The following is a 27,694-nucleotide window of genomic DNA, read 5'->3' on the forward strand; positions in this document are numbered from 1 at the left end:
TGCGCTACCCAGGCGCCCCTATATACCCATTTTTTACTTTTAATTTTAATCAGTTCAAATTTCAGTATCTAATATGAAATTCAGTTACACTATGTCTATACTATGCCCATAGCATTTGACATACCAGCGTGGCTAACCATATCAAAAAAAGAAACAGGGTATTTAATATGACTTATTCTAATAAAATAGTGTTTTTCCTTATTGCTTTTTAAATCTTCACACACCATATATCTGAAAACTGTGCTCTACAATTTTGCTGACAATCAACAAAACTAATTTCTCAAATCTATTCCTTTTTTACTTTTTGAAAAGCACAATGTACTCTCTTCTTTTTTTGATACTTGCTCTATACGGTTCCTCAGAAATTTAATCCGTAAGTTCCTTCAGCACTCCAAAACTATTTTGCATAGAACTATATGGCCCTTGGCCATTATGGGGCCAAGGGATCCCCTTCTGTATTTTGAAGACTCTAAGTACAGATATTATAGTTTAAATCAAATAATCTGTACTAAAAGAGCATCATATTCTAAGTCTGCCATCTGACCTTGAGGTTTATATTATATATTGCTAACATAATAACCATTTTTGTTCCTTCCACCACAGACACTAATCTCACATTATTATGCTTTTACTTTTAGAGTTGTAAATTTCTGTATACACAAAATGCTATTAGGTATAGCTATAACTCTTCCCTTCAATAAAATACATCAACACTGAATTAACCAATATTGAATTCCATGACGCCTAGGCTTAAGTACACAAAACAGGTTAAGTAACTTGTTTGCCAAACCTATACGCTGTATGTTGATAAGAAACACTCAAAGCCTCAAGTATTGCTGTTAATCATATTTCTTATAATTTTCACTTAAAAATATTACACCACCTCTATTACACATATTTTCTCTACCCAAAACACTGTATCTGCTACAGTATTTCATTTAAATGTTATGCCTTCCTCCCTACATCCTTCAAAAGGTAGTACACAATACACTACTCTATGAATCTTTGGGGGTTAAAATTTAAGATCACCGTTAACAGAAAAGTAGGTTGCCTTATAGAACTAGGATTTCAGATCACGTTAGGAATTAAGGACAAATGATAATAAGTAGATTCTGAAGTATGAATATCTCTTTTTAACTCTCAAAAGCAATCCTCATTCCTCATCCTGAATAAAAACCTTAAGTAACCTTTATTTGGGATCTCAAATATTGCATTACATATTTTTACTATCTCAAAAAAATTACAAAACAATGGTTTCTCAAATACCTACATTCAGTCTATATAAGGCACAAAGTCTCAAAGATATAAAAGAAAGTAAACAAAAATCACATAAGAAAACAGGATACAGAACTATCATTATGTTCAAATATGTTCTAAAAGTTTCAGCTTGGGGCTCCTGGGTGGCTTAGTCGTTGAGCGTCTGCCTTTGGCTCAGGTCATGATCCCAGGGTCCTGGGATCGAGCCCCACATCAGGCTCCCTGCTCAGCGGGAAGCCTGCTTCTCCCTCTCCCTGTGCCCCTGCTTGTGTTCCCTCTCTCTGTCAAATAAATAAAATCTTTAAAACTAAATAAAGTTTCAGCTTCTCCTCACAATCCTGAAATAACCAACTAAGAAAAAAAAATATGATAAATAAATGTTAAATTTACCTTTCAGTATGAGAGGATATACTCTCCAAAAGAAGTTATAGCATTTCCTTTATATATATTAAAAAAAAAAAAAAAGCACAAAACACTAAACAGATACCACTGATTCAATTAAGATTGCTCCAAGTAACTAGAAACTGAAATAAGTATTTATGGGACTTCCAAAATAGCATAGAAATACCCTTAACTTTTGGCCAGTGTTATCATATATAAAATTTAGTCCTAATTCAGCTCAGAAAATAAATGTAAGTGCCTCCCTATGACTAGTGTGTCCATATATATTCCTAAACCAAACGCCATAAAACTCTCAACCAACTTCTCAAGTCACCATAACATTTTTTTTGCTTTACCCACATGGAGGAAAGAAACTTCACACTTAAGAGAGAGTTAAATCACAACTATTTTTGTTTTGTTTCATTTCCGAAGAGAAACTTCTAGAGCAAGTGCTTATGTCATATAATCAATAACATATATAGTAAGAACCAATGTTCAAAACGATTCTTAAGTATTCACCCAATAACCAACATATTTAACATACAATTATTTCCCATGTTTTAAAAGTAATTAAAGCTATCTTATAAAAAGATTTTTAACACAAAAATATTTATAAACAAAAAGGAAGTTTTGTAAACCTAAATTAGGATGAGGTTTGCAAATTGACAAAACTCAATTTGCAATTCAATTTCAGTTAACCAAAGATATACTATTTTAATAATCTGGAGTAATCCATTATTTGTATTATCTTTGTTTCTATTATTACAAACATTTAAAAGTAAACTAAGTGAAAATTAGTTACATATAAATGTTACAAATAAATGATACAGGCTGGCATAAATTTTATGGTCTCTTTATTATTAAAATTTCACTGTCAAAATCAATTATAATGACAGTATAAAGATATAAAAGATTAGTACAGAGAATTAAAAGCTGAACTTCCATCTGTAAATATTTGAGGATGGAATGACTAATCTGAGTATTTTCTTTAATGCAGAGAAAAAGCAATGAGAAATGATTAGAAAGTCACTTGTTCTGATAATAAATTTGATGGCTCCAAAAAATGGAAACACTCCTCAGAAAAGTAAAACTTTTCCACTATAAAGTTTTATTAGAGTATAATGTTGTTCTTAATTTTTAAATTAAAAAAAAATTCCATACTGGCAAAGAATAAGAAATTGAGTTGAATGAAAGCTACAGAAAATGAAAACATGTATCTACTAATAAATTTTTTGGTATGTATCATAAGTACAGTTAGAACTAAGATACCTGAGATTCATAAACTGAATTCATTTCTTAGAAACCGACTAATTGTCTAAATAGTCTAATTATGATTTCTGTTTTCTATTTTCAACCTCTTGAACAAAATCTAAATATCATTTTTTATTTTAATAAAAGATGGCATTTTAACTTGAGCTTTTATACTTGTGCCCACTGTCTACATGAAATAACTAATACAGAATTTAATTACGCAAAGCATAAAATGTACTAAGAATAGAGATGTATCTGCTTATGAAGTGCTGAAGGAACCTTGGCTAGAAAGAAAGCATTTTAAAAGAATATGTAAGTATTAAATATTAAGATGACTATAATGAACACTATAGCCACTAGTGCCTTATACTTACTTTTTTTTTACACTTACTTTTTTTTATTACTAATCAGTTTATTAAAATTTGTCAACTTTGTAAGTCACTTGTTTACTCTCAGATTTCATCCAGAAAAAGCATGTAACAGAAGAGTGTTGTGTTCCAACTTCTAACACTCAAAACATCTTAGCTCAATTGATTTTAATAATATCTTTGATTTAAAAAATCTAAGTATCCTGCAATGTTTGTTTTATATTTTACACAGCTGATCTACCACAAACAAGCTTTTAAATATGCATTATGTTCTCCGTGATGCCCCATAAAACCCCCAAAGCAACCTAAAAAAAACCACTATCCTATTTAACATGAACCTTTTTTTTTTTAAGATTTTATTTATTTATTTGACAGAGTGAGACAGCCAGCGAGAGAGGGAACACAAGCAGGGGGAGTGGGAGAGGAAGAAGCAGGCTCCTAGCAGAGGAGCCTGATGTGGGGCTCAATCCCATAATGCCGGGATCAGGCCCTGAGCCGAAGGCAGACACTTAACAACTGCGCCACCCAGGCGCCCCAACATCAACCTTTTATATACTGCCCCATGTCTAAAAGCTACAAAAGCAGAAATTCTTCCTAAACTTCACTTTAGTTTACACAACTTTTACCTCGTCAAAAAGTAATATGTGACTAAAATTCACACATCTAATTCCACATATTATAAAAAAAAATTTTTTATTTAAGCAAAGAGTAGTTAGGGGTGCCTGGATGGCTCAGTCGGTTAAGCATCTAACTCTTGATTTCAGCTCAGGTCATGATCTCAGGTTGGTGAGATAGAGACCCAGAGTCGGGGCTCAGTGCTGGGCATGGAGCCTGCGTAAGATTCTCTCCCCCTATCCCTTTGCCCCTCCCAAGCACCCCTACTTTCTCTAAAGGAAAAACAAAACAAAAAATAAAACATTAAGCTAAGAGTAATTAATATCTATATTGTAATAATTCAAAATAAATACTAAAAACAAGTTACCTATTAAAGTTATTTTAGTTACTTTCTTTGTGCTTGTCTATTAGTTTCAAAATCTTCAATGAACATGCATTAACTTTTATATTGCTTTTTTTTAAAAGACTGTAAACCAGCATGAGTGGTTAGACTTCGCAAATGAAAAGCAAAATGAGATGTAGGAATGAGGGGGATAATCTCCAACTAGAATAGCTTTACTCCCTAACTCATTATTCTAACACTACTACTGGGTACACCCCCATTCCTGGAAGTCAAAGATATATATATAAGGGAGTACCAACAAGAGAGGAAGGAAGAGTGTTGGTTATATCTCTTATATTTATAAAAACTTAGAAAAACAGGAGGAGGAACCTTAAGACATGCAATAATAAGGATTTCAATAAGGATTTCTCCCTCCATTCTATCTTTATAATAATTCTCACTTCAGAAAATAGAAGAATCAAGTTATTTATTTCCTCCTTTTGCATTTTTCCCTGAGTCAATAGGCAATAAACAGGAGGATGAGAGGGCTAGTCCTGATATCATCAAAGTAACTTCTCCCTGAACTAAAAATAAAATTCTACTTTAGATGTGTGACTTATACATGTATCTTAGTTGCTTTAAACAGAAAAAAAACAAAACAAAAAGGACATCAAGTAGCTAATGAAATTAGCTCTAAGACCACTTACCTCTCCAGGATGCAATCTATCCCAGTTTTCATTAATGTATGTCATAAGCTCAAGTTCAGAATCAAAGTATTTCTTCTTGTGAATAACACTTAGGTTGTAAAGGCATAGGTGTGCTATATCTACCCTGGAATCCAAAAATAATCACAATATACAAAAACAATATTTTTGGTTATTGTTAAGAAATCACATTTAAAAAAATAAAAACAGCAATTAAAAAATCCAAAGTGAAGTATTTAGGTGAGCAGAGGGTCAACAGCGTAAGTCATATTCATAATATAATAAATCGTTACATATGAAAATAATTGGAAAACACTAAATATTTGCCTATACTGAGTAGTAAATATAAACCAAAATGTATTTGAGTAATTTCTTAAAATACATTCAAAGAGGAAGTAATTAAGAAAAAATAACTTCTAAAAATTTTGCATTTCACCTACATATAAGCCATAGAATAGATCATATTTTAACAGACTTTATCTGATTCATGAGTTAAATCTTATCTTTCCTAAAATACATAAAGCATTTAATAAAAATTTCTAAGTACTTACTATAAGCATTTTATCAGAAATCTCCCAAAATTCAGCACACTTCCCATGCCCAAGAATTACACTAAAGCAGAAACCAGCATATTTGGTATAAGACCTCTCTCTTCTACTGTATGCTATTCTGAAGGCCCAAAAGAATTAAAAACATGAATAAGAATTTTGAAAATCTAAAAGATATGTGAAGCTACATTTTATGCATTAGAAAATAAATGGCCTTGCTATTTCAGCAATAAAACTAGATAATCTTTAGTGAAATGACATCAGGTTTCAGGAGAAATAAAGCGAGGCATAAAAAAAAGTAAACTTTTATTTAAACCAAGTTAACGTATACAGAACATTTCATCCTGTAGGTTTAAGAATATGGCCCTTTATTGCTCCTTAACAGAAATGTCCATACTTACCACTGTAATGGTAGACGTTTGAGGTATTCTGGTCCAGAACTGCAGACAGAGCAAATAAATGTATAAAACCTTAAGAAAAAAGAAAAGTTACATACTGAGTAATCAAAGGTATACATAAATTATTCAACAATTAAAATTAATATTCAGCAAGTACATATCCTACAACAGATGAGTGATACACAAAGCAAAATATAATATGAATTATGACACTGTGATTTAAAGTTTTTCAGTAACAATAAATAATGAAATAGTTCATGTATGGGAAGCGAAGGCAATTTTTTTTTACTCATTAGACATTCAGAGTTCACACAGACTCATACACAGGTATAGTTTACTAATGGCTTGTGTGTACCGTGAATTGTGATGGCAGCCCCCATGTACAGTGTTATATTCAATGCTCTAAGCAATCTGGTAAAATAAAAGGAGATAAACTGATCTTCCTAAATTCTGAAAGACAAGAAGCAGCATAATCCAACATTTAAACCCAGGTTTTTTATGCCAAGTTCAGTGTTCTTTCACTTTTCTTCCTAGAGCTCTCTGCTATTCCATTCTCCTAATCCAGAAAGCCCATTAGGTCTGCTTTTGTAAATTCTTTAGATCGATGAAGGTGTAAATTTTGTATTAAGGTTCTGTGGCCTTTTCCAATTTTCTGTCACAGGATCCCTTTGAGGTTCTTAAAAGGAAGGTACCAATGGCAATAGTTTAGAGCATCGTGGGGCAATAGAAGCAAATATAATCACTGATCAAATACTTAAAAGTGTTCTGGAGTAACATATAAAAGCACAAAAGTTATGTGTATTTTAAAATTATGCATAATTTAAGTGTATCATTCAATATTTTCCCTCTAAGGCAACTCCTTCACAACTCGTTGTAATTATATTTAGAAATCTGAAACTGCAAACATAACTACAGTATAAAAGCTAAAAATATATATATCAATTGGTAAAGTTCAAGTGCCCTTCTTACCTGTCTCCAAATAGCATTGGCTTTTGAAGGCATTGCACACAAGCCTCGTGAAACCACTGCTTACATTTGCAGCATTGTAGCATCTTTAAATACCAGCTATAAGAAAAAAAGTTAAGATTAAAATTACTACCTTTCGGGGTAAAGTTTTTTTTAAAAAAAGCAAAACAAAACCAAGTGGCATTATCAAAATACAGTTATGATTACACTATGACATTTCTGCTATATTTAACATTAAATTTTTTCTTTCCCAAAAAGATTACTGATCTCATCCCTCCTTTCTTATTCACCAGAACTTATAAAGCCTGGTTCCTAGACTAGTAAAGAATCTCTGTCAAAGAACAAACCTAGGATTTTTTTTCACATAGACTCTCTACTAATCTCCCCCGAAAGGAGATTAGTTTCAGAGGTTACTGATGCATACAGTTGTTCGCCCAATATACCCTAATAGTCATAGGCAGCTTTGTATCTTCACTGTGCTTCCATTATTCTTGTCCATTATAATGAAAAGGAATGGAGAATACCAACTTCATATATAAATCTGGTTAACATAATTATAAATCTAATCAAAGATTCTATTAGATGTAAAGGCTTTGTGACAGGTTTATTCTTTTTCAGAGAGCTGAAGAAGCTAAAATTGAATCTCTACCTAAGGATATCCTCTCTTTTTAGCTAGTACATGGTTTTATATACTGATATCCTTATTTGCCACCCAAATAATGCCTTTTCTTCCAATAATTATTTAGCTCAAAAAGTCAGTCCCCCATTAAGCCATATATAGGCAAAGGCAAGAAGACTGATATTAAGTAAGGTTATTCATTCATCAAAAGACTAATAAATACTAATTATGTTCCGGGTACTTAGCTAGGTCCTCTGCTAAAGTTAGAGTGGCTAACAATATCAAATACAGTTCTCCTGGTCATGACACTTAACAATGAATGATCTACTTCATAAAATGTCTATGATGGTTTCTACCTATTTTGAGTAATAACTTTAAACCAAATGCTAGGTATAAATGAGAAAGGAAAAGATCACTCTCTATGCTTATTCACTGTATCTCTTTTGTAAGTGATTAAAGAAACTAGACAAATGTTTCTTAAATCTGCAGGTGACCAAAAACTAAGAACTGTTATAAAAAATGTTAAATCACAAATAAAAAATTCCATTAGAGATTATGCAGAATAAAGAACTAAAAATTCATTTATCCATATATTCATTTATTTGTGTTTCATCACTGAACAACTTACGTCCCAGTCACGGTAAACTTTACAGACATTTTCTATACATGCATTTGAACAAATAATATGTTAATGACAATGACTGTCATTTAATGACATTTAATGACAATGACTATCCCAACATTCTCCTGAACAGCACCCCTGTCAGGGGACCTGAGTAGCTCAGTCGGGAAGCATCTGACTTTGGCTCAGATCATGACCTCAGGGTCCTCCGATTGAGCCCCGAGTCTGGCTCCCCACTTGGCAGTAAGTCTGCTTGTCCCTTTCCCTTTGCACCTACCCCTGGCTCATGCTCTCTCTCTCTCTCAAATAAATAAAATCTTTAAAAAAACAAACAAATAGCACCCTTGTCTTAAGAGAAACACTGAGGGACGCCTGGGTGGCTCCGTTGGTTAAGCATCTGCCTTTGGCTCAGGTCATGATCCTGGGTTCCTGGGATTAAGCCCCACATCGGGCTCCCTGCTCAGTAGGGAGTCTCCTTCTCCCTCTCTCTCTGCCTCTCCTATGGCTTGTCCCCCCCCACCTCAAATAAGTCAATAAAATCTCTAAAAAAAAAAGAGAGAGAAAGAGAGAGAAACATGGAGTCTGAGGAAGGAGGACACAAGAAACCAATAATTACAATTTAAAGAGTGAAATATGATTCACTAAAATTTTTTAAATGTAGTACAAATACATGATGTACAACTTGGCTTAATATGAACTTATACCAAAAAAAAAAAATTTGGACGTATTAGTTGACCACCACAAACCCAAAATGAGCAAAAAAAACATAAGGGGACAATCCAAGAAAAGTAATAAAGAGAATCCTTCCTTGCAACAACAGAAGCATAACAGCCCAATTATATTGTGAGACTACTCCTGGAATTCTCTAATTTTCTAATCATTTTCTAACCATAACACCATATTTCAAGAGTAACTTTCAAAACCTGGAGAGCAACAAAGACAGAGGTTAGAAGTCATGTACAAAGTATGTTTAATGGTAATGGAGATTTCAACCTGGAAAAAAACACTATTGGTATGAGTCACGGGAGTGAGAAATAGGATTGTTGGATTGAATTATTTTAAGAGTTACCTTCTAAGAGAGATAAGATGTATCTGTTTAGTTCAAAAGAGCAGAACTAGGACCAGTGATCAGAAGTTAAAGGTAAATTTCCAAACATTCTTTGTTAGAACTCTAATTCACTTATTTAGCTAACATCTAATGATACAGATGAATATAATTATGGCCTCAAATTTTCTCCCCTAATTTTCTTTATTGACCTCTTCAAGCCTTTACAATTCACTATCGTTATCATTCCCACACCACAATCGATAACAAAAATAAAGATTATGTAAACAAAAATCACTTAAAGGGCATGAAATAACTATTTACTTACTCTCCAGGGCCTCCACAATAGCAATAACATTGCTGGACATTGGTTTTATGACCTGCATCCCATTCAAGGTCTGCCACACTATAGGGTAATGTCTGCTTCATGACTTGCAATGCTTTGGCATTTGGTCCTTTCTTAAGCGCACCACCCCTCTATATTAGAGGGAAAAAGTTATTTAAACGAATGAAGGATAAAATTTTAAATACAATTCTTTAACATAAAAATGCTTCTGAAACTTCATAAGAAATTTCCACTCTAAATTTCTTACCATATCACAAACTGTTTGACTAATAATAATCTTTATTTATTTTGTTGTCTTTCAAATTATTGCCCCAATTCCAAGACCACTCACTATCAGAAAATAAGTGCAAGGATAGCTGCAAGTCACTTAAGCATCATTAGTCAAACAATAAGCCTCACCTCTTTCTACCCTGCACTAATTGCTCATTTCAGTCACATAAACTTTCAACATACACAATCATTACGTTGAGAGCGCCTTACAAATTCCATTTAGGGCTTCAGCCCAAAACACTTAAAAGATACCTTTGTTGTTGTTGCAAAAACACACTGTCGACAGAGCCATTTTTCATCTGAATCAATCACACTGGAATCAATATGAGGTGTGTGACACAACTGATGATATCCTTAATATCAAAAAAAGCATAAAGCAAATTCTATTTTATTAATAAATACTGCAACACAATTTCAAGAAGGCATTTTAGTACTCTTCTCCTACATTAATATATTTACAATTGATGAATAAATTTATGATAACAGCTTCAAGTTACCAATGCAAAGTATTTTTAATCATTAATCTTCAACAGGAGCATTAAGTATGTAATAAAATTTTTCCACAAGATTAAAAGAAATCAATGTTTACCTTGGCCACACTTATCACATATAACCATTTCATTGGGAGCTTCTGAATACTCTTCTTGACATATTGTACAGACCATTTCCCCACTTCCAGTGGCTCCTAAAATGTTTAAAATATACATTAAAAGACAGCCATAACGAAGAAGTATTTCATATACCAAAACTACTTATTTGACTCAGTGGGTTGCCCATATTGGCAATGTTTATTCACTGAATCATAATGATTTCTTCTCAAGGCAAAGGACTATCCACAAAATGCTATCTCTATGTTCCCTGTGTCCTTCCCACCTTTAACTTAAGATACCTAACTACCTACATTGATAATTTAACCTGTTTTTACAGCAGAGAGCATAATTTAAACTGCTCTCAGGCAAGATCCTTTATTCGCTTCTAACATTCCTACTCCCATGAAGGGCAAGGAAATGGAATGTTTTGTGAACACTCAGAACTAGTCTTCAGAATACACATCTACCTATATACATGTATTCACTCACCCTATACTGTCTACCATTATGAGACTAAAGTAAAAGGGCAAAGCAGATATGTCGATGACTTCTTTCTCTCTGGATTCAGTACATTTCTTTTTATTTACTGACTTATGAAAGAAGGTGAACCCCAATTACTTAATCTCCAGCTTCAGAAATCTGGAAATACGGTGTCCAAAAAAGTATCCTAACAAAACCTCAGTGCAAAAAAAGTTAAGGTGTTCCACACTTATTAATTATATTCTTAACTTTATAGGTAAATTATTTCTTTTTTACGCATTTTTACTCTAAAAACAATTTTATTCCATAAAATTTAGAGTATGATTTTAACACTCTAACATCATTATTCCCAATATTCTCTTCTCCTCAATTTCATAAACTACATGGTATATTCATTTGCCAACAATAATAAAAATGTACCATTCTGTGCTATCAGCCAAGTACTGTTAGGCTCTTGGCATATATTATTTTGTTTAATTCTACAACTTATTACGTAAGTATCTTATTATTATAGAGAGGAATTGAGGCTCAGAAAGATAAAGTAACTAACTCAAGGACCCTCAGAAAGTATCAAGACTAGGATTCAAATCCAGATATGCCGGAGTCCATATTCTCTCCACTCTGACATCCTTCCTTTCATCGATATTTTGTAGTATTTTTTTCTATCAAAAGTATTGCCCACACTGCTATTTTCAAAATTATAATTTCTAACAGCTGCATAATATTCTATCCAGTAGAAATAACCAAATTTACTTTATTACACCTCTACTCTTAGATAGTAAGTTACCAAGTTTTTTGTTTGTTCATTTTTTGCATTTTTCCTTGTTTATTTTGGTCTCTTGTCCTCTCTCCCTACCTCTCCCAGACTTTGTTTACTTCCTTGTACACTTGGAAGGAAATGGCCTCCATAGCTTCTGAGTTTATGGCTCCGGTCAGGAGAGCAACCAGATTGAGGCTGGCACCTCTCAGTCCAAATCAGCAATTCCCTGAAAAAGGACCGATGGCCCCAGGTTTTATCTTACATATATCACATTTTTTGCTGTTAAAACTACAGTAACTATTTTCCACCTAGCACTTGTACTTTTGAATGATTTCTCTTGAATAAACCGCTCAAACTGAGTATGCAGTATTGATTAAAGAATATAAAACATTAATGCAACTGTTAATATCCAAAATAAAAACTACCTTCACAGAAACAAACTAATATGACTCCCTCTACATTTTTCCTTATTTACATAAACTTTTTAAAATAATCTTATTTGGGATGCCTGGGTGGCTCAGTCGGTTAAGCGTCTGCCTTTGGCTCAGGTAATGATTCCAAGGCCCTGGGATCAAGTCTCACATCCCTCTCCTTTCTCAGCGGGGAGCTTGTTTCTCCCTCTGCCTGCCACCCCCCCTGCTTTATGCTCTCTCTCTGACAAATAAATAAAATCTTTAAAAAAATAATCTTATTAGACAGATGAAATTAGTCCAATTTATTAAGTTATTATGATTTATATCTATTACTAGCAGGTTTCTTATAGGAAGAAAATTACTACTCTCCACATTGAAATCTGCCATAATGCAGTATTCGGTTTCACTTCCTCATTCTATATCAACTCCAATTACATGTGCGCTACTTTCAAGGTGCTATGAAGAGTTAAATAGGGGTGCCTGGGTGGTGCAGTCAGTTAAGCATCAGACTCTTGGTTTCGGCTCAGTTCATGATCTCAGGATCGTAGGATCGAGCTCTGCATCGGGCTCTGGGCTCAGGGCAGACCCTGCTTGAGTCTCTCCCTCTCCCTCTGCTCCTTCCCCCCATGCGTGTGCACGCTCTCTCTCCTGTCTCTCAAATAAATAAATCTTAAAAAAAAAAAGGTTAAATAGCCAAGAAGCAATTCTTTTTTATTTCAGTTCTGATGATAATAAAAAAAAGTCAGTGACAAAAACAATCACAGACCACTGAACTGATATACTGAGTGTAACACATGTTGGACAGTACCCTTCACTTTCACAATTTTCTGTATGTACTACTGGCTTTCTTCTTCCTGTCTGGAAGGAAGGAAGGAATGTTTAGAGGGAGGAAGGAGGGAAGGAGACAGAAAAACAAATAGATCTATATTTAACCTGTAAGAACCTGAAAAGTTGAACCATGAAAAGTTCATAGGGGAACAGAAGCAGTATAACATGTTTCAGTCCTATGACAAAGACCCATGTTTACAAACTAAGAAAGAAAAGATAATTCTGTATGTGGGGTAACAAGATCTGCTCAATATAACTACTGTTGAAGATCTTCTATCCTTCTATCCCTTTTCTCACTGACTCCTCAATTTCAGATTCAAAACATAATTTCAGAACTTTAAACTGATCAGTCCCAAGAACTATAAAAAGTTTCTCTTGAAAGACATTTTACTAGAGTAAGAGCTACTGAGTTCCCCACCTAAGCCCCAAATACCAACTGTGTACACAGTAATTAGAACATTCTAATTATTTTACCAAAACTTTCTTATTCTTTACAAAAATTAAGAATGAAATCAAGAAATAGAACACAGTAGTAACATATCATAGAGTTCCACTTGGGATTCAAATTAAAAACCCAATCACTAAATACTTTAGAAAGGTATCAACCCTTTAGGGAAAGAAAATTTACATCTCCTTTCTAGGAGATATGAAACACGGGTCTTAGTGCAGGCCTATTAACTCAATTAAAAAAAAAAAGTAGAGCTTCGGTGTGCAGCCAAAATCCTCAGATTTTTAATATTTGTAATTTATAAATCACTTTTCATAAGAAATACCTAGAACGACACCTTTATTTAGCAGATTCAAAGGGCATACAGCTATTACAGAAATATTACAATAATAAAATAGAAAGCATTACAAAAAACATACCTATAACCAAACCAAGGCATACCTGTATTCACTTCTACTTGCACACAAATATAGCCTCATTTTCCCACCTAAACATTAAACCCCCTAATTAAATGGTCATTTCAAATCATTCTTATTAATGAATACTTCTAGTACTCTAAGCCTGTTTAATAGGTCCTAATTTCCCCCAAAACATCTGGCAAATAGTATGTTCTCAATAAATATTAGCTCTCTACATTACTTTTACCAATATAAGCAAGTAACAGTTAAGTTGAAGCCCAAAGTGTTACTCATATTAGTGTCTAAAAATTTTTCTTCAAAGTTATTAGATGGGCCCTAACAATAGTTCATAGACGTGCATCACTGATGGATCTGTTCTTTATCTCTACTGTAACAAGAATAATTCCTGTTCTTCCAGGGTTTATGACATAGATTATAAATAACTCCCTGAGGACGATGAAGAATGAATTTCCTCAAAAGTGATTCTGAGTTACCTCAAGATATTGTACTCAACAACAACAAAAAAAAACACTAGAAAATGACAGGCTAAAGAATATCAAATTTTAGTGTAAATCATGTTCAAGAGAAATAGTAGCACCTGCCTGTTTGAATGTCCTTCCAGAGAACCCAGGATTTAGAACTGTCTTCAAATATGATGAAGCAGCTCTGTTTCAATATGTTTATCTGAAATACAGAGGAATATGTATGGTGATTTCTTTGTAAGTCAAAAACATGAAGTGAAATTTAAATTTGAAATTATTAAAAGTTTACTGCAAAAAACAGCAAAAAAAATATAAAGGTAACTTGCCTTTTTGATAGTTCCAAGATAAAACAAGCCATCTGACCATCTAGCTAGGACATCCTGACCCTCTTCAAATTTACATGCTGGCTTTTTGACTTTATGTCCATCCTGTAAAGACAGCTTGGTCAAGGATGTTGGGGTCTTTTGGTTTCGACGTAAAGGAGACCGCTTGTGGACCAGTGAATTACCTGCCCCTGTAGAGTCTCTGTTTAGGAAATAAAGGACAATATATAAGATTAACTTACTTGTAGAGCTTATTTATATACCAATGATATATTTTATATATTATTCAAAAATTTTGATTTATTAAAAACCTTAAATTGAGGGAAAATATAATAGATACCTCAAATCACGAATACTCTCCAGGAACAAATAACTTTAAAAGAAAATGATAGCTGTTCTCAAAATTCATTCAGTGCCTACCCTTACTGAGACAAGGATTCAGCAATCACTCTAAGATCACACATATTCAGGGCAGCTATTATCAAAATAATAGCTCTAAGATGAAGTGGGTAAGCCATGGTCATGAGCAAAGGATGCCTTAAATCTCATGAATGTGTTTAGATAAACTAAAAGAAGTTACATGGCACAATTTCATAAGCATAAAAAAAAAGAGTAAAAATGATTATGCCACAAGTAGTAAAAACACAGTAACCAGTGACTTTGGGGTAGTTGGGTATATTCAACTTATTGGAAGAGGAGTCATGACCTCCTTATAGAGAACCACTATTGAATTATGTCTTGTTTATTGATGAGAATGTGTCCCAAGTCCCTCAAATATAAAGACCGGGAGTTTAAAAAAATTAAGAACCACCAATTTCACAAATCATACTCAAATGAGAGGTATAACATCATTTACATTTTTAAGCAAAAGACTCCAAAATTATGTATTTCAAAATTACATTATAATTTGTATCTTAGTAATTCCATAAACAGGATAGCGTAACCACAGCATAACTACTATCAACTTTTTCTCAAAGGTAACAAAGCACTGTCTGTTTGGTTTCATTTTCTTAACTTAGAGGCTTTACTAATTAAACATACAACAATATATAAAACTAGATAATAATTCAAAAGTAGATAGTATAAAAGTTAAGTAAAAATAAAACAAGTGGGAAAGGAAAAAAAATGTTTCAATACCTAGGGAATTGGGACTACTTAATTTCAATACCTAAGAATACACAAATTCTAGGAAATTCTGTCATAAGCTTCAACATGAATGAACCTTGTGCTAAGACATTATGCAAAGCAAAAGAAGCCAGACAAAAAAGAACAAAAATTATATAATCCCACTTATATGATGTAACTAGAGTATCAAATTCATAGAGAGGAGAGCAGAATGGTGGTTGCCTAGGGCCAGGAGGAGGTCGGCATGCAGAGTTAGTGTTTAAAGGGTAATAGAGTTTCGGTCTGAAAGACACACTACATTTTTTTTCAAATTTTTATTTAAATTCCAGTTAGTCAAAAAATAAAATAAAATAATATAAAATAAATTCTAGTGAGTTAACATACAGTGTGATATTAGTTTCAGGTGCAGAATTTAGTGAATCATCACTTACATATAACACCACTTCACAACAAGTGCCCTCCTTAGAAACTATCATCTATTTAACCCATCCCCTGACCCCCTCCCCTCCAGTAATGAAAGACATACTATATTTTAAAAATATCCAAAGGAATAATGACTGATATCTTCCCAAATTTGCTGAAAAACATTAATCTACACATCCAAGAAGCTCAACAAATTCCAAGTATGACAAATGGCAAAGTGATCTATACCCGGATTTACCACAATAAAAATGCTGAAAGAGAGAAAGAAAAATAACTCATCATATACAAGGAAACCCCAATAAGATTAACTTCTCATTAAAAAGAATAAAGGCCAGAAGGCAGTGAGATCCTATATTCCAAGTGCTGAAAGAAAAAAAACTGTCAACCTAGAATCTTATACCCAGCAAAACTGCCTTTCAAAAATGAAAGCAAAATAAAGATAATCAAGGATAAACAAAACTGAGAGAATTTGTTGCTAGCACAGCCACCTTACAAGAAATAATAAAGGAAGTTCTTATTAAGGTTGAAAGCCAATAATCCAAAATAGAAATACAAATCAACACACACACACACACACACACACACACACACACACAACACTGGTAAAGGTAACTAAGTAATTACAAAGTATAAATGCATATTTCTTCTAACTTAAATATATGGAACAATATGCATATAATTGAATTATAAGGCCTATAACATATTTGACAATAACAGCACAAAGGAGGTAGTGGGAACAAAACTGTATTAAAGTAAAGAAATGACACCAGATAGTTACATCAACCCATAGGAACAAATGAAAAACACCAAAATGGTAAATAAGAAAGTAAATATAAGTGAAGCATGTCACTTCAAGGAAATATCTGCCAAATACTCAGGTTAGTCGCTGTTTCAAGTAAAATTGGTATTCCATGAAAAAGCTGCTATTTCAGCTGACAACTCAATGACATAAATATCCTATCTATACTTCTTATTTCATCACACATGACATTAAAAATCTAAAACTCAGGGGCGCCTAGGTGGCTCAGTCGGTTAAGCATCTGCCTTCAGCTCAGGTCCTGATCTTGGGGTCCTGGGATCGAGTCCCACATCCAGCTACCTGCTCAGGAGGGAGGCTGCTACTCCTTCTGCCCCTCCCCCTGCTCATGCTCTCTCTCTCTCAGATAAATAAAATTTGTAAAAAATATATAACTCAAAGTTAAAATTTAGTAAAAGCAATTTTTACTGTTTCATCAAGAATGTTCTTAAGTGAAATAGGGTTTTCTGTGTGTGCATGCATTTTGGTGGGGTTTTTTTGGGTTTTTTTTTTACTGACTGCTCAACAATGAAGAATACTGCCTTGTTTCATGCTAAGGCGCACAGTCTGACCAAACACTGTTTTCAAGCCATCTGTACAGATATCAATACAATGAGAAAGGCAAATAACATCTAAGTATTATGAAAATAATTTTGACCTTTCAGACTCCTACAAGGATCCGTGGATCACACTGTGAGAACCACACTCTAAATAAAGGAACATATGTTGCCATATATCTAAATAAAGGGAATATGCCTGCCACAGACAGCTGTGAGGAATGGCATTTAGTATGATAAGGGGTTAAAAGCCTGACAAGATGAGTGCTAGAGAGAAGTAAAAATGAAGAATGAATCTACCATTAATTTTACCAACAGGAGTGCTCAATGCCAGGAGAACCTTCTTTATCCAGACACGAGAACTATTTAATGCCCTCAAATCACAATATTAAAATGATTCTATCAGCAAGCACTTTCTGGAAAACTATAAATCCAGGGGTCACTTGAGGGATTTTGCTTTCCTTAGTTAAAGAAACTAACCAAAGCCTGAGTAATGTAATTAATTACAGATGAAAAATGACTTCAACAGAATGCCAAGGTGGCTACTAGGACCTAGAATCTTTCAACTCTAGACTGGTAAATGTACAAAAATCAAAACTCCAAACATTCCCAGATTGGTTTTATGTATATATAAAAATATATATTTTGGGGGGCGCCTGGGTGGCTCAGTCATTAAGCGTCTGTCTTTGGCTCAGGGAGTGATCCCGGTGTTCTGGGATCGAGCCCTGCATCAGGCTCCTCCGCTGGGAGCCTGCTTCTTCCTCTCCCACTCCCCCTGCTTGTGTTCCCTCTCTCGCTGGCTGTCTCTCTGCCAAATAAATAAATAAATAAAATCTTTAAATTAAATATATATATATATATTCCTTCACCAAATTCTCTTTTTCACGATGGTCTCCCATTTTACTCTCTTAAAATGTTGTAAGGATCTTTGAGGGAAAAGAGAAAACTAAAATTTCCTTGATTCCTTGTGCTCCCTGCTCCCTTCCACTACTCCTCCTCCTTCTTTCCTCCCCTTCACAGCCTAACCTTTGGAGGAAATTTATACACTCTTAACTCTCTCTACTATAGTCTTCCCCATTTATTCTTCAGCCCACTGCAACACATATCATCATTCCCTCACCCAAACACTCCACCAAAAACAGGGAATGTGTCTGTCTTACTTTTATTCACAGTTGTATCCTCGATGCTCTGCATAGGGCATGATACATAAAAGGGAGAAAGGTTATATGGAATTTATATAAAGTTCAAGCTCAATTCAAGAAAAATCTACATTTAAAGAGTTAAATTACTTCTAAAAACGACTGCATGCACGAATAATCTCAGTTCTGTTCTGAATAAACTATAGAATCTAATTCACATACAACAAATACACACCAATCTTATTGACATAAACATGAAGAACATAAATCATATATAAAACTGCATTAATAAACAGGTACTTATAAACAGCGTTTCCTTTTAAACTTTTCTGCCTGAAGAAACTTTACAAAACATAAAGCAAGAAAGTAAAGCAAATGATCCATAATAGCATAATTCAAACATAACCAAGATAAACACTGTACATTTATCCCCGCCCAAGGTAATTTCCCCCATTAATGTCACTGATTACTTCCCTCCTCTCTAGAATGTGACCTTTATTAGGAGCCAAATTAGTTTTTCTAATTTTAGAATTTATTACTTCCCTCTGATTAAAGGTAAACATAGATGGTAAAATAAATAACACAAAGAGTGAAAAGTGAAAATTCCCCCATGCTACTTTCTCCCACAAAAGAACTGTTAATCTTCTCACTTTTCTTATGTACATACCACATACACAGACATAATTCATATAAATGTTTAAATGTAAAGAGTGGAATATTATATATACTGTTCTATAACTTTTCTCACACAATAATGTATCTTGGACAATGTAATATCCATTTATATAAGTATAAAAGTATGTAAGATAATGTTTTCTTCAAATGCTAAGCTACTTTCCAACTACTACCCAAATGAGAAACATTTACTATATTTTACTATTACAAGCAATATAAAGCTCATCCTTTTACATTTTATTTTTTTAGGCAATTCTGCTACTACACAAGATAAATTCATAAAGAATAATTACTATAACAAAGAATATACATATTTTTCCTTTTTGCTGTAGAAAATTACAAACATGCAAAAGCAGACTAAACAAGTATAACGAACCATTAGATATTCACCATCCAGTTTCAATTATCATCTCATGGCCAATACTATTTCATTTAAACACCCCACTCCCCAACCTGTATTATGTATATATTTTAACTGACAATGTCAAATGAAATCTCCAAAAAAGGAGTCTCCCTGACATTACCAGATCGGCACTTCAAGGCCCATTCCTTCACTAACCGTATTTATCCTTTTGCTATTTGACAGACCACACACACAATATTTCTATCTACAGTTCTATTATTATTAGAGAAGGATTTTTTCCATAGCTTTGTTAATTTGTCTGTCTTCTGGAAACAGCAGATATTCTCTGCCTTTTTTTTAAACTGAAATGTTCATCTTTTTCATAATGACTTAAGAGCACTTCATATATTACAAATGATAACATTTTGTTATACATGTTGGAAATATTTTTCCCAGCTCACACACTATAAAAGTGCCATGACAGACTTTCTGATAGGGGGATCAGTACTTGTGGGTGTTCAGTTGACTCTGGTCCATAGCTACAAAGCTGTACCTCTCTCATCTTGCATCCAGGCTAGGTTGCCTTGCCTATTTAAGAAGTCAGACCAGAGAAAATTTAAAGGGAAAACCAAAACAAATAAAGGAGTTGGTTTGCATGCCCTTTTCTTTTCTTTTCTTTTCTTTTCTTTTCAAGATTTTATTTATTTATTCGACAGAGATAGAGACAGCCAGTGAGAGAGGGAACACAAGCAGGGGGAGTAGGAGAGGAAGAAGCAGGCTCATAGCGGAGGAGCCCGATGTGGGGCTCGATCCCACAACTCCGGGATCACGCCCTGAGCCGAAGGCAGACGCCTAACCGCTGTGCCACCCAGGCGCCCCTGCATGCCCTTTTCTTAAACTGTGTATTCCCAACCTGTTGTTGGGTTATGTAAGGTGCTCATGCTCTCCCCAACACCCACTAAATCTCCAGTCCATACGTTTTCATTTTACATGATGTTAAGAGTGTCTATAATATTGTTGCTTCTCTCAAATGGAGTTAAGGTTAAATTTCATTCTATTTAGCAGTGTATAAATTAGTGTATAAATTCAGTGCAGTTCCAATTAATTGAAGCAGGATTTGTTGGGGTCAAACTTTTTATAAAATTTGTAAAATAATTAAAATAAAATAAAATAAAAATCCACAGGATAGTTAAGTCAACTTCTAAAAGGAAGAAGAAAGAAAGAGGGGAACACTCACCCTACCAAATACCGTGACATAGTCCAGAGAAAAACTGTTCTGTACAGGTAAGGAACCGACAATAAGATTATTACAACAGAATAGGTATCTCCAAAACAGTTTCATTTAAGGGAAGTGGATATATGATTAAAGTAACACCACAAATCAGTACAGAAAGGACATATTATGGGGCACCTGGGTGGCTCAGTCGTTAAGCGTCTGCCTTTGGCTCAGGTCATGATCCCAGGGTCCTGGGATCGAGCCCCACATCAGGCTCCCTGCTCAGCGGGAGCCTGCTTCTCCTTCTCCCACTCCCCCTGCTTGTGTTCCCTCTCTCGCTGGCTGTCTCTCTCTCTGTCAAATAAATAAATAAAATCTTTAAAAAAAAAAAAAAAAGGACATATTATTTAGTAAACAGTATTGGGGGAAATGATTCACTTAAATAGAGGAGAAGCTGTACTCCTAATTCACAATACACAAAAAGGTGAATTATAGATGGATTAAAGACATAAAAACAAATGTAAAGCTTGAAACATAACTAGAAAATATAGAACATTATTATGACAACTGATGAATTATTGAACTTTACATCTGAAACTAATCATATACTGTATGTTAGCTAATTGAACTTAAAAAAAGATGCTTTCTACACAGAGAAAAAAAAAAAAGAATATTGTTATGATCCTGGAAGAGGAGCATACATACCGCAAGGAAAGATCCTGCAAATGTGTTGTTGAAAGCAGAACAAAATTGATAGCACAATTATCATTTATGCAAACTGAAAACATACATATATAATACCATATATTTTACAAGGATATATACAAGGACACAGATTAAATATTTTCAAGTGGGTATGTTAAGACAATTGGTAAGTGAGAGTAGAGATCTGAGAATTGGGGAAACTGGACATGTCCTGACCAGAGACTTGTGATGATGTAGTATACTTTTTTCTATTACTAAGATCTGACTCGACTACATCGGCTCCTCATACCACACAATACAGATTAACAAAGTAGCAGGAATCAAGTTATATTTCCAGAATGGTCACAACCACGATCACTACTTGCTATCTGCTTTTACTATTTGACAACACACACATAAAGAATATTTCTATCTAAAAAATTTTAAAAATTCTATCTATAATACTACTATTTAGAGAAGCATTTCTTCACTGCTACTGATATCCATCTTGAGAGGACTGCCTGGACAAAGTTTCCTCCCTCGAAACCAAATTGAAGACCAGGAGTTCAAGCTACTTCTTTCTTGGTTTACTACTGCCACAATAGGTAAGACCCTAATTCAAGAACTTGGGAACTAGATGCATAATTTAAATAGTGTGGTCTTTTTTCTTTCCCAATTTATACCCCCAGCGAACAAGAAAACTATCTGAATACTACATGGGAGACCACAGGCAGTTAATTTCACCTGTCTGCAACAATCTCTGAGGACTACTATGAGGGCAATATTAAAAAATGTGGGTGAAGGACTTGATAGAGTTTAATTTCTCAATAAATGGCAGAAGAAATATGAAGAAATTCAACTTTCAGGTTAATTACTTTTCCTTCAATAAATATTTAACGAGTACCTGTTCTAGGCTGGTGAATAAGAGGTCCCCATCTTCAGACCCAAGATTTTGATAGGAAAGACTGGGCTAGACCTTCCCCTTCTTAAGGCTCTTTTCCTGATTCAACCTTACCCACCAAGGTCAGGTTAGATGCTCTCTTCATATGTGCTAGTTTTCCCATCAATATATTTCTCACAGTCTGTTCCATTTGCCTACTTACTTATCTTCACCCACTCCCCACTCCCTAAACAGTTTTTATTCTGAGAGGGAAAATGATTGTCCCATTTTGTTTATACCACTCCTTCCCCAGAACCTAGCCTAGTGCCCAGAATGTATTAGGAACACAATAAATAATCAGTAAACTACCAGTAGTAACTGGTAATTTAATTAAAGGCAATCTCTAAAGAGCCAAATGCCACCACCCCAACAGAGGACTCATCTCCCCAGAGGAACTTTCATCCCTCTGCTGCTGAGTTTCCCTCCTCTTCTCTGATAACCCAATCAGCCATGATTGATCCACCACAATCATTTCTCTAGTACCCCTGCTACTATTCTTCAACCCATGAAGTTCCACTTGGCAGCAAAGGAAGTAAAGGAAGGAAAATCTATAGTCTCACTTTGCACTGCCACCCCTCACTGGAGCACTCCTCTCACTCTGACTCACCCCAATCCAAAAAGCCAAATGAGTATGCAATCGCAGGAAATGACAGGCACTGCTGTGAAAGAGAAAAAAATACCGATTTCGCTGCTATCTTAATCTTTTATCTGCCACATGTCCCGACCAATCACATCTTTTAAAAAGCAAAAGCTGCCATTTTCCCCACGCTCTTTCCCACAATTTCTTCCCTTCTGTTGGAAAAGCAGTACATGTGTGGGTGAATCATATGTGAACGATATAATGTAACCTAACAACAGTGCCACTTTTGGCAGAATTTTTCACAAAGATACAGTTAAATTCGTGAACCATGCAGGGCCAAAGCAGGGCCCAGGTACAAGCAGAAGGCAATCTACTGAAGCTTGGGTCTGCACCAAAGCTATGGGGAAAGAATTCTCTTTTATCTCTTGCAGAAGGTGTAAGTAAAATGAAGCTTGGGGCTGGCTGAATTCTTTCTGGTTGAGGTTTCCTTGAAAGTAGAACATCAAAGGGGACCCGGGTCAGACCGAGAGAACAGAAATCATAAAGCAGACAGCTTAATGACTGGCTCTACTTTAATCCTTAGTTTTAGAAATTATAAAAACATAACAATGCATACTTTAAAAAATTCAAGTAGATAGAAAGGTTTAAAACAAAATGCAATAGCTGCCAATCCATCCATTCCCACATCCCAATTCTGCTCTCCAGAGGTTGGTGCTTTCTTAACTCTTTCAGCTATTTATTCTGGGAGGTAACTTCAAAGATCTCAATAATGTGCATGTGCTTATATTTCTCTTTTTAACTGATCTATTTCACATCTGACTTATTATAAAAATCATAACAACTCCCAACCTCTACAATCTTACTGAACTAATTTCATTAAATCAATGTGCTTTAATTAAAACTGTAAATATTAATCACTGCAAAGCTAAATGGCACACTCTCATTAAACAACCTTTCTTATTCACTTTTTATTTTTCCTGGAATTGCTTACTAATGTGTTATTTCCTCTGTTTCAAACTGTCAAGAATATGAGCGCCTGGGTGGCTCAATCGGTTAAGCATCTGCCTTCGGCTCAGGTCATGATCTCAGGGTCCTGGGATCAAGCCCGCGTCAAACTTCCTGCTCAGCTTCTCCTTCTCCCTCTGCCCTTTCTCTGCTCAACCTCTCTCTCTCTCTTAAATAAATAAAATCTTCAAATTGTCAAGAATAATTCCAAACCTTTCTTTCCTCCATAGGTAACCCTATTTCTATAACTCTCCATGTTTCTGCACCACTCTGCACTGATTACTTTCTAGGCCTTTTCATCTTCAAAGTTTCTCCTATCACTCTATTTTCCTGATCACATATTCTCTTGCTGTACCAAGGGCCTGAAATTAAAGGATGCATACATGTACATTTTTTAAAAGATTTATTTAATTTTAGAGAGAGTGAGCATCTGAGAGCAAGCGCAGGGGGGTGGGGTACAGAGAGAAAGGGCAAGACAGTCTTAAGCAGACTCCGCACTGAGTGTGTAGCCTAATACAGGGCTCAATCCCACAACCCTGAGCTCGTGACCTGAGCCGAAACCAACAGTCGTACACTTAACCTACTGTACCACTCAGGGACCTCTACATGTACATTTTCTGAGTCTTTATACATTTAAACCTATTTCAATCCTAAACTCACAACAGACTGTTTCCTGGATACAGAATTTGATGTTGAAAATATTTTCCCTAAGAAGTTTGATGATATTCCCATTTATTCCATTTAACACTCAGAATTGATGATGAGAAATCTGACACTTCAGTAGACGTATTTATTAAGAAATGAATAAGTCACAGAGATAAAAGGTACAGAATAGGGAATATAGTCATGATATTGTATTAGCAGTGTACAGTGACAACTACACTTGTGGTGAGCACAGCATAATGTACAGAGTTGTGGAATCACTGCTGTACACCCAAAACTAATGTAATATTGTGTGTCAACTATAGGTCAATTAAAAAAAACATAAAACCATAAAATAAAATCAGAAATGAAAAAGGAGACATTAAAACTGATACCCCAGAAATACATAAGATTACTACAATTATGAACCAATAAACTGGACAACCTAAAAGAAATAAATTCCTAGAAACATACAACCTACCAAAACTGAATCATGAAGAAATAGAAAATCTAAACATACCAATTACCAGTAAGAAGATTAAATCGGTAATCAAAAAACTCCCAAAAAACAAAAGTCCAAAACCAGAAATCTTCAGTGGTAAATCCTACCAAGCACTCAAAGAAGAATCTTCTCAAACTCTTCCAAAAAATATGAAAAAGAGAACACTTCCAAACACATTTACGAGGTCAGTATTACCCCAATACTAAAACCTGACAAGGATGCCACAACAGAAGAAAACTACAGGGTAATATTCTTGATGAATACTGATGCAAAAATCCTCAACAAAATATTAGTAAACTGAATTCAATAATACATTAAAAGAATCATATACCATGATTATGTGGGATTTATTCCACAGATACAGGATGCTTCAACATCCACAAAAATCAATGTGATACACCATATTAACAAAAAGAGGACAAAACTCATATAATTACCACAACAGATGGAGAAAAAGCATTTGACAAATGTCAAAATTCATTTATAATAAAACTCTCACAAAGTGGGTATAGAGGGAACACACCTCAACATAATAAAGACCATATAGGACAAACCCACAGCTAACATCATACTCAGCAGTGAAAAGCTGAAAACTTTTCCAAGATCAGGAACAAGACAAGGATGCCCTCTTTCACCTATCTTCTTCAACACAGTATTGGAAGCAATAGCAGCAACAATTAGGCCAAAGAAAGAAATGACATCCAAATTAGAAAGGAAGAAGTAAACCCGTCACTATTTGCAGATGACATGATATTATAATAGAAAATCCCTAAGACTACACCAAAAAACTGTTAGGACTAATAAATGAATTCAGTAAAGGTGCAGGATACAAAGTTAATATATGAAAATCTGTTGTATTTCTATACACTAATTACAAACTATCAGAAAGCAAAATTAATTCCATTTACAATGGCACTAAAAAAAAAAATTCCTAGGAATAAATTTAACCGAAGAGGTGAAATATCTGTACACTAAAAACTGTAAGGCATCGATGAAGGCAAGTGAAGAACACACACAAATAAATATAGTTCATACACATGGACTGGAAGAATATTGTTAAAATGTCCATACTACCCAAAGCAATCTACATACACATTCAATACAACCCCTATCAGAATTCCGACGGTATTCTTCACAGAAAAAGAATAATCCTAAAACTTGTTTGGAACCACAAAAAGCCAGAATAGCCAAAGCAATCTTGAGAAAAAGAAGAACCAAGTTGGAGTCATTACACTTCCTGATTTCAAACTGTATTACAAAACTACAGTAATCAAAACAGTATGGTACTGGCATAAAAAGAGACACATACGTCAATGGAACAGAACAGAGCTCAGAAATAAACCCACACATATTTGGTCAACTAATTTAAGACAAAGGAACCAAGACTACATCATGGGGGAAAGACAGTCTCTTCAATAAATGGGACTGGAAAAACTGGACAGCCACATGAAAAAGAATGGATTTGGACCACTATCTTATACCATTCACAAAAATTAACTTAAAAATGGATTAAAAATATGAACATAACACCTGAAACCATAAAACTTCTAGAAGAAACCAGAGGCAGTAAGCTCCTTGATATCAGTCCTGACGATCATTTTTTTTGGATCTGACACTAAAAGCAAAGGCAACAAAAGCAAAAATAAACAAATGGAACTGAATCAAAACTAAGCTTCTGCCCAGCAAAGGAAACCATCAACAAAATGAAAAGGCAACCTACCGAATGGGAGAAAATATTTTGAAATCATGTATTTGATAAGGGGTTAATAACCAAAATATGGGGGCGCCTGGGTGGCTCAGCAGGTTGTGTCTGCCTTCAGCTCAGGTCATCCTGGGATCCTGTGATCGATCCAGCCGCAGGTCAGCTCTCTGCTCAGCGGGAAGCCTGCTTCTCCCTGTCCCTCTGCCCCTTTCCCCTGCTCACCCTCTCTCTCTGGCTCTGCTCTCTCAAATAAAATCTTTTTTAAAAATGTTAAAAACTCATACAACTCAATAACAACAAAATCTGATTAAGAAATGAGCAGAGGGGGGCGCCTGGGTGGCACAGTCCTTAAGCGTCTGCCTTCGGCTCAGGGCGTGATCCCAGCGTTCTGGGATCGAGCCCCACATCAGGCTCATCCGCTAGGAGCCTGCTTCTTCCTCTCCCACTCCCCCTGCTTGTGTTCCCCTCTCGCTGGCTGTCTCTGTCAAATAAATAAATAAAATCTTTTAAAAAAAAAAAAAGAAAGAAAAAGAAATGAGCAGAGGATCTGAACTGACATTTCTCCAAAGATATACAGATGGCCAACAGGTACATAAAAAGATGTTCAACATCACTAATAATCACAGAAATGCAAATCAAAACCACAACGAGATATCACCTTATACCTACCTGTTAAAATGGCTATTATCAAAAAGACAATAACAAGCAATGGCAAGGATGTACAGAAAAGGGATCTTTTGTGCACTGTTGCTGGGAACTTAAATTAGTGCAGCCACTATGGAAAACAGTATGGAGGGTCCTCAAAAAATTAAAAATAGAGCTACCATACATCCAGCAATTCCACTTCTGAATATTTATCCAAAGAAAACAAAAACACTAACTAAAGATATATACATTCTCATGTTCATTGCAGCATTATTTACAATAACCA

General features: G+C 34.7%; 1 protein-coding gene across 4 annotated transcripts in view; it reads right to left on the bottom strand.

The window, feature by feature from the left end:
* MTF2 (metal response element binding transcription factor 2) overlaps positions 1–27,694 on the bottom strand; it is a 59,188-nt gene that overhangs the window by 12,476 nt on the left and 19,018 nt on the right. For 2 of the 4 annotated variants that reach the window (XR_570252.2, XM_008697699.2), the window contains exons 2-9: positions 14,438–14,636; positions 14,232–14,313; positions 10,302–10,397; positions 9,965–10,065; positions 9,425–9,573; positions 6,814–6,909; positions 5,848–5,916; positions 4,902–5,025 (exon numbers count right to left, since the gene is read on the bottom strand). Coding sequence is in view for 3 of the 4 variants with exons in the window: in XM_008697699.2 (XP_008695921.1) it covers positions 4,902–5,025; positions 5,848–5,916; positions 6,814–6,909; positions 9,425–9,573; positions 9,965–10,065; positions 10,302–10,397; positions 14,232–14,313; positions 14,438–14,636 (916 nt within the window). In the remaining variant the exon portion in view is untranslated. Of the gene's footprint in view, positions 1–4,901; positions 5,026–5,847; positions 5,917–6,813; positions 6,910–9,424; positions 9,574–9,964; positions 10,066–10,301; positions 10,398–14,227; positions 14,314–14,437; positions 14,637–27,694 lie in introns of all 4 variants that reach the window. The other 2 variants (XM_040627030.1, XM_040627029.1) reach the window with 2 other exon arrangements.

This window comes from Ursus maritimus, unplaced genomic scaffold (assembly GCF_017311325.1).
Source record: "Ursus maritimus isolate PB19 unplaced genomic scaffold, ASM1731132v1 scaffold_12, whole genome shotgun sequence".
In the NCBI taxonomy this organism is placed as follows: Eukaryota; Metazoa; Chordata; class Mammalia; order Carnivora; family Ursidae; genus Ursus; species Ursus maritimus.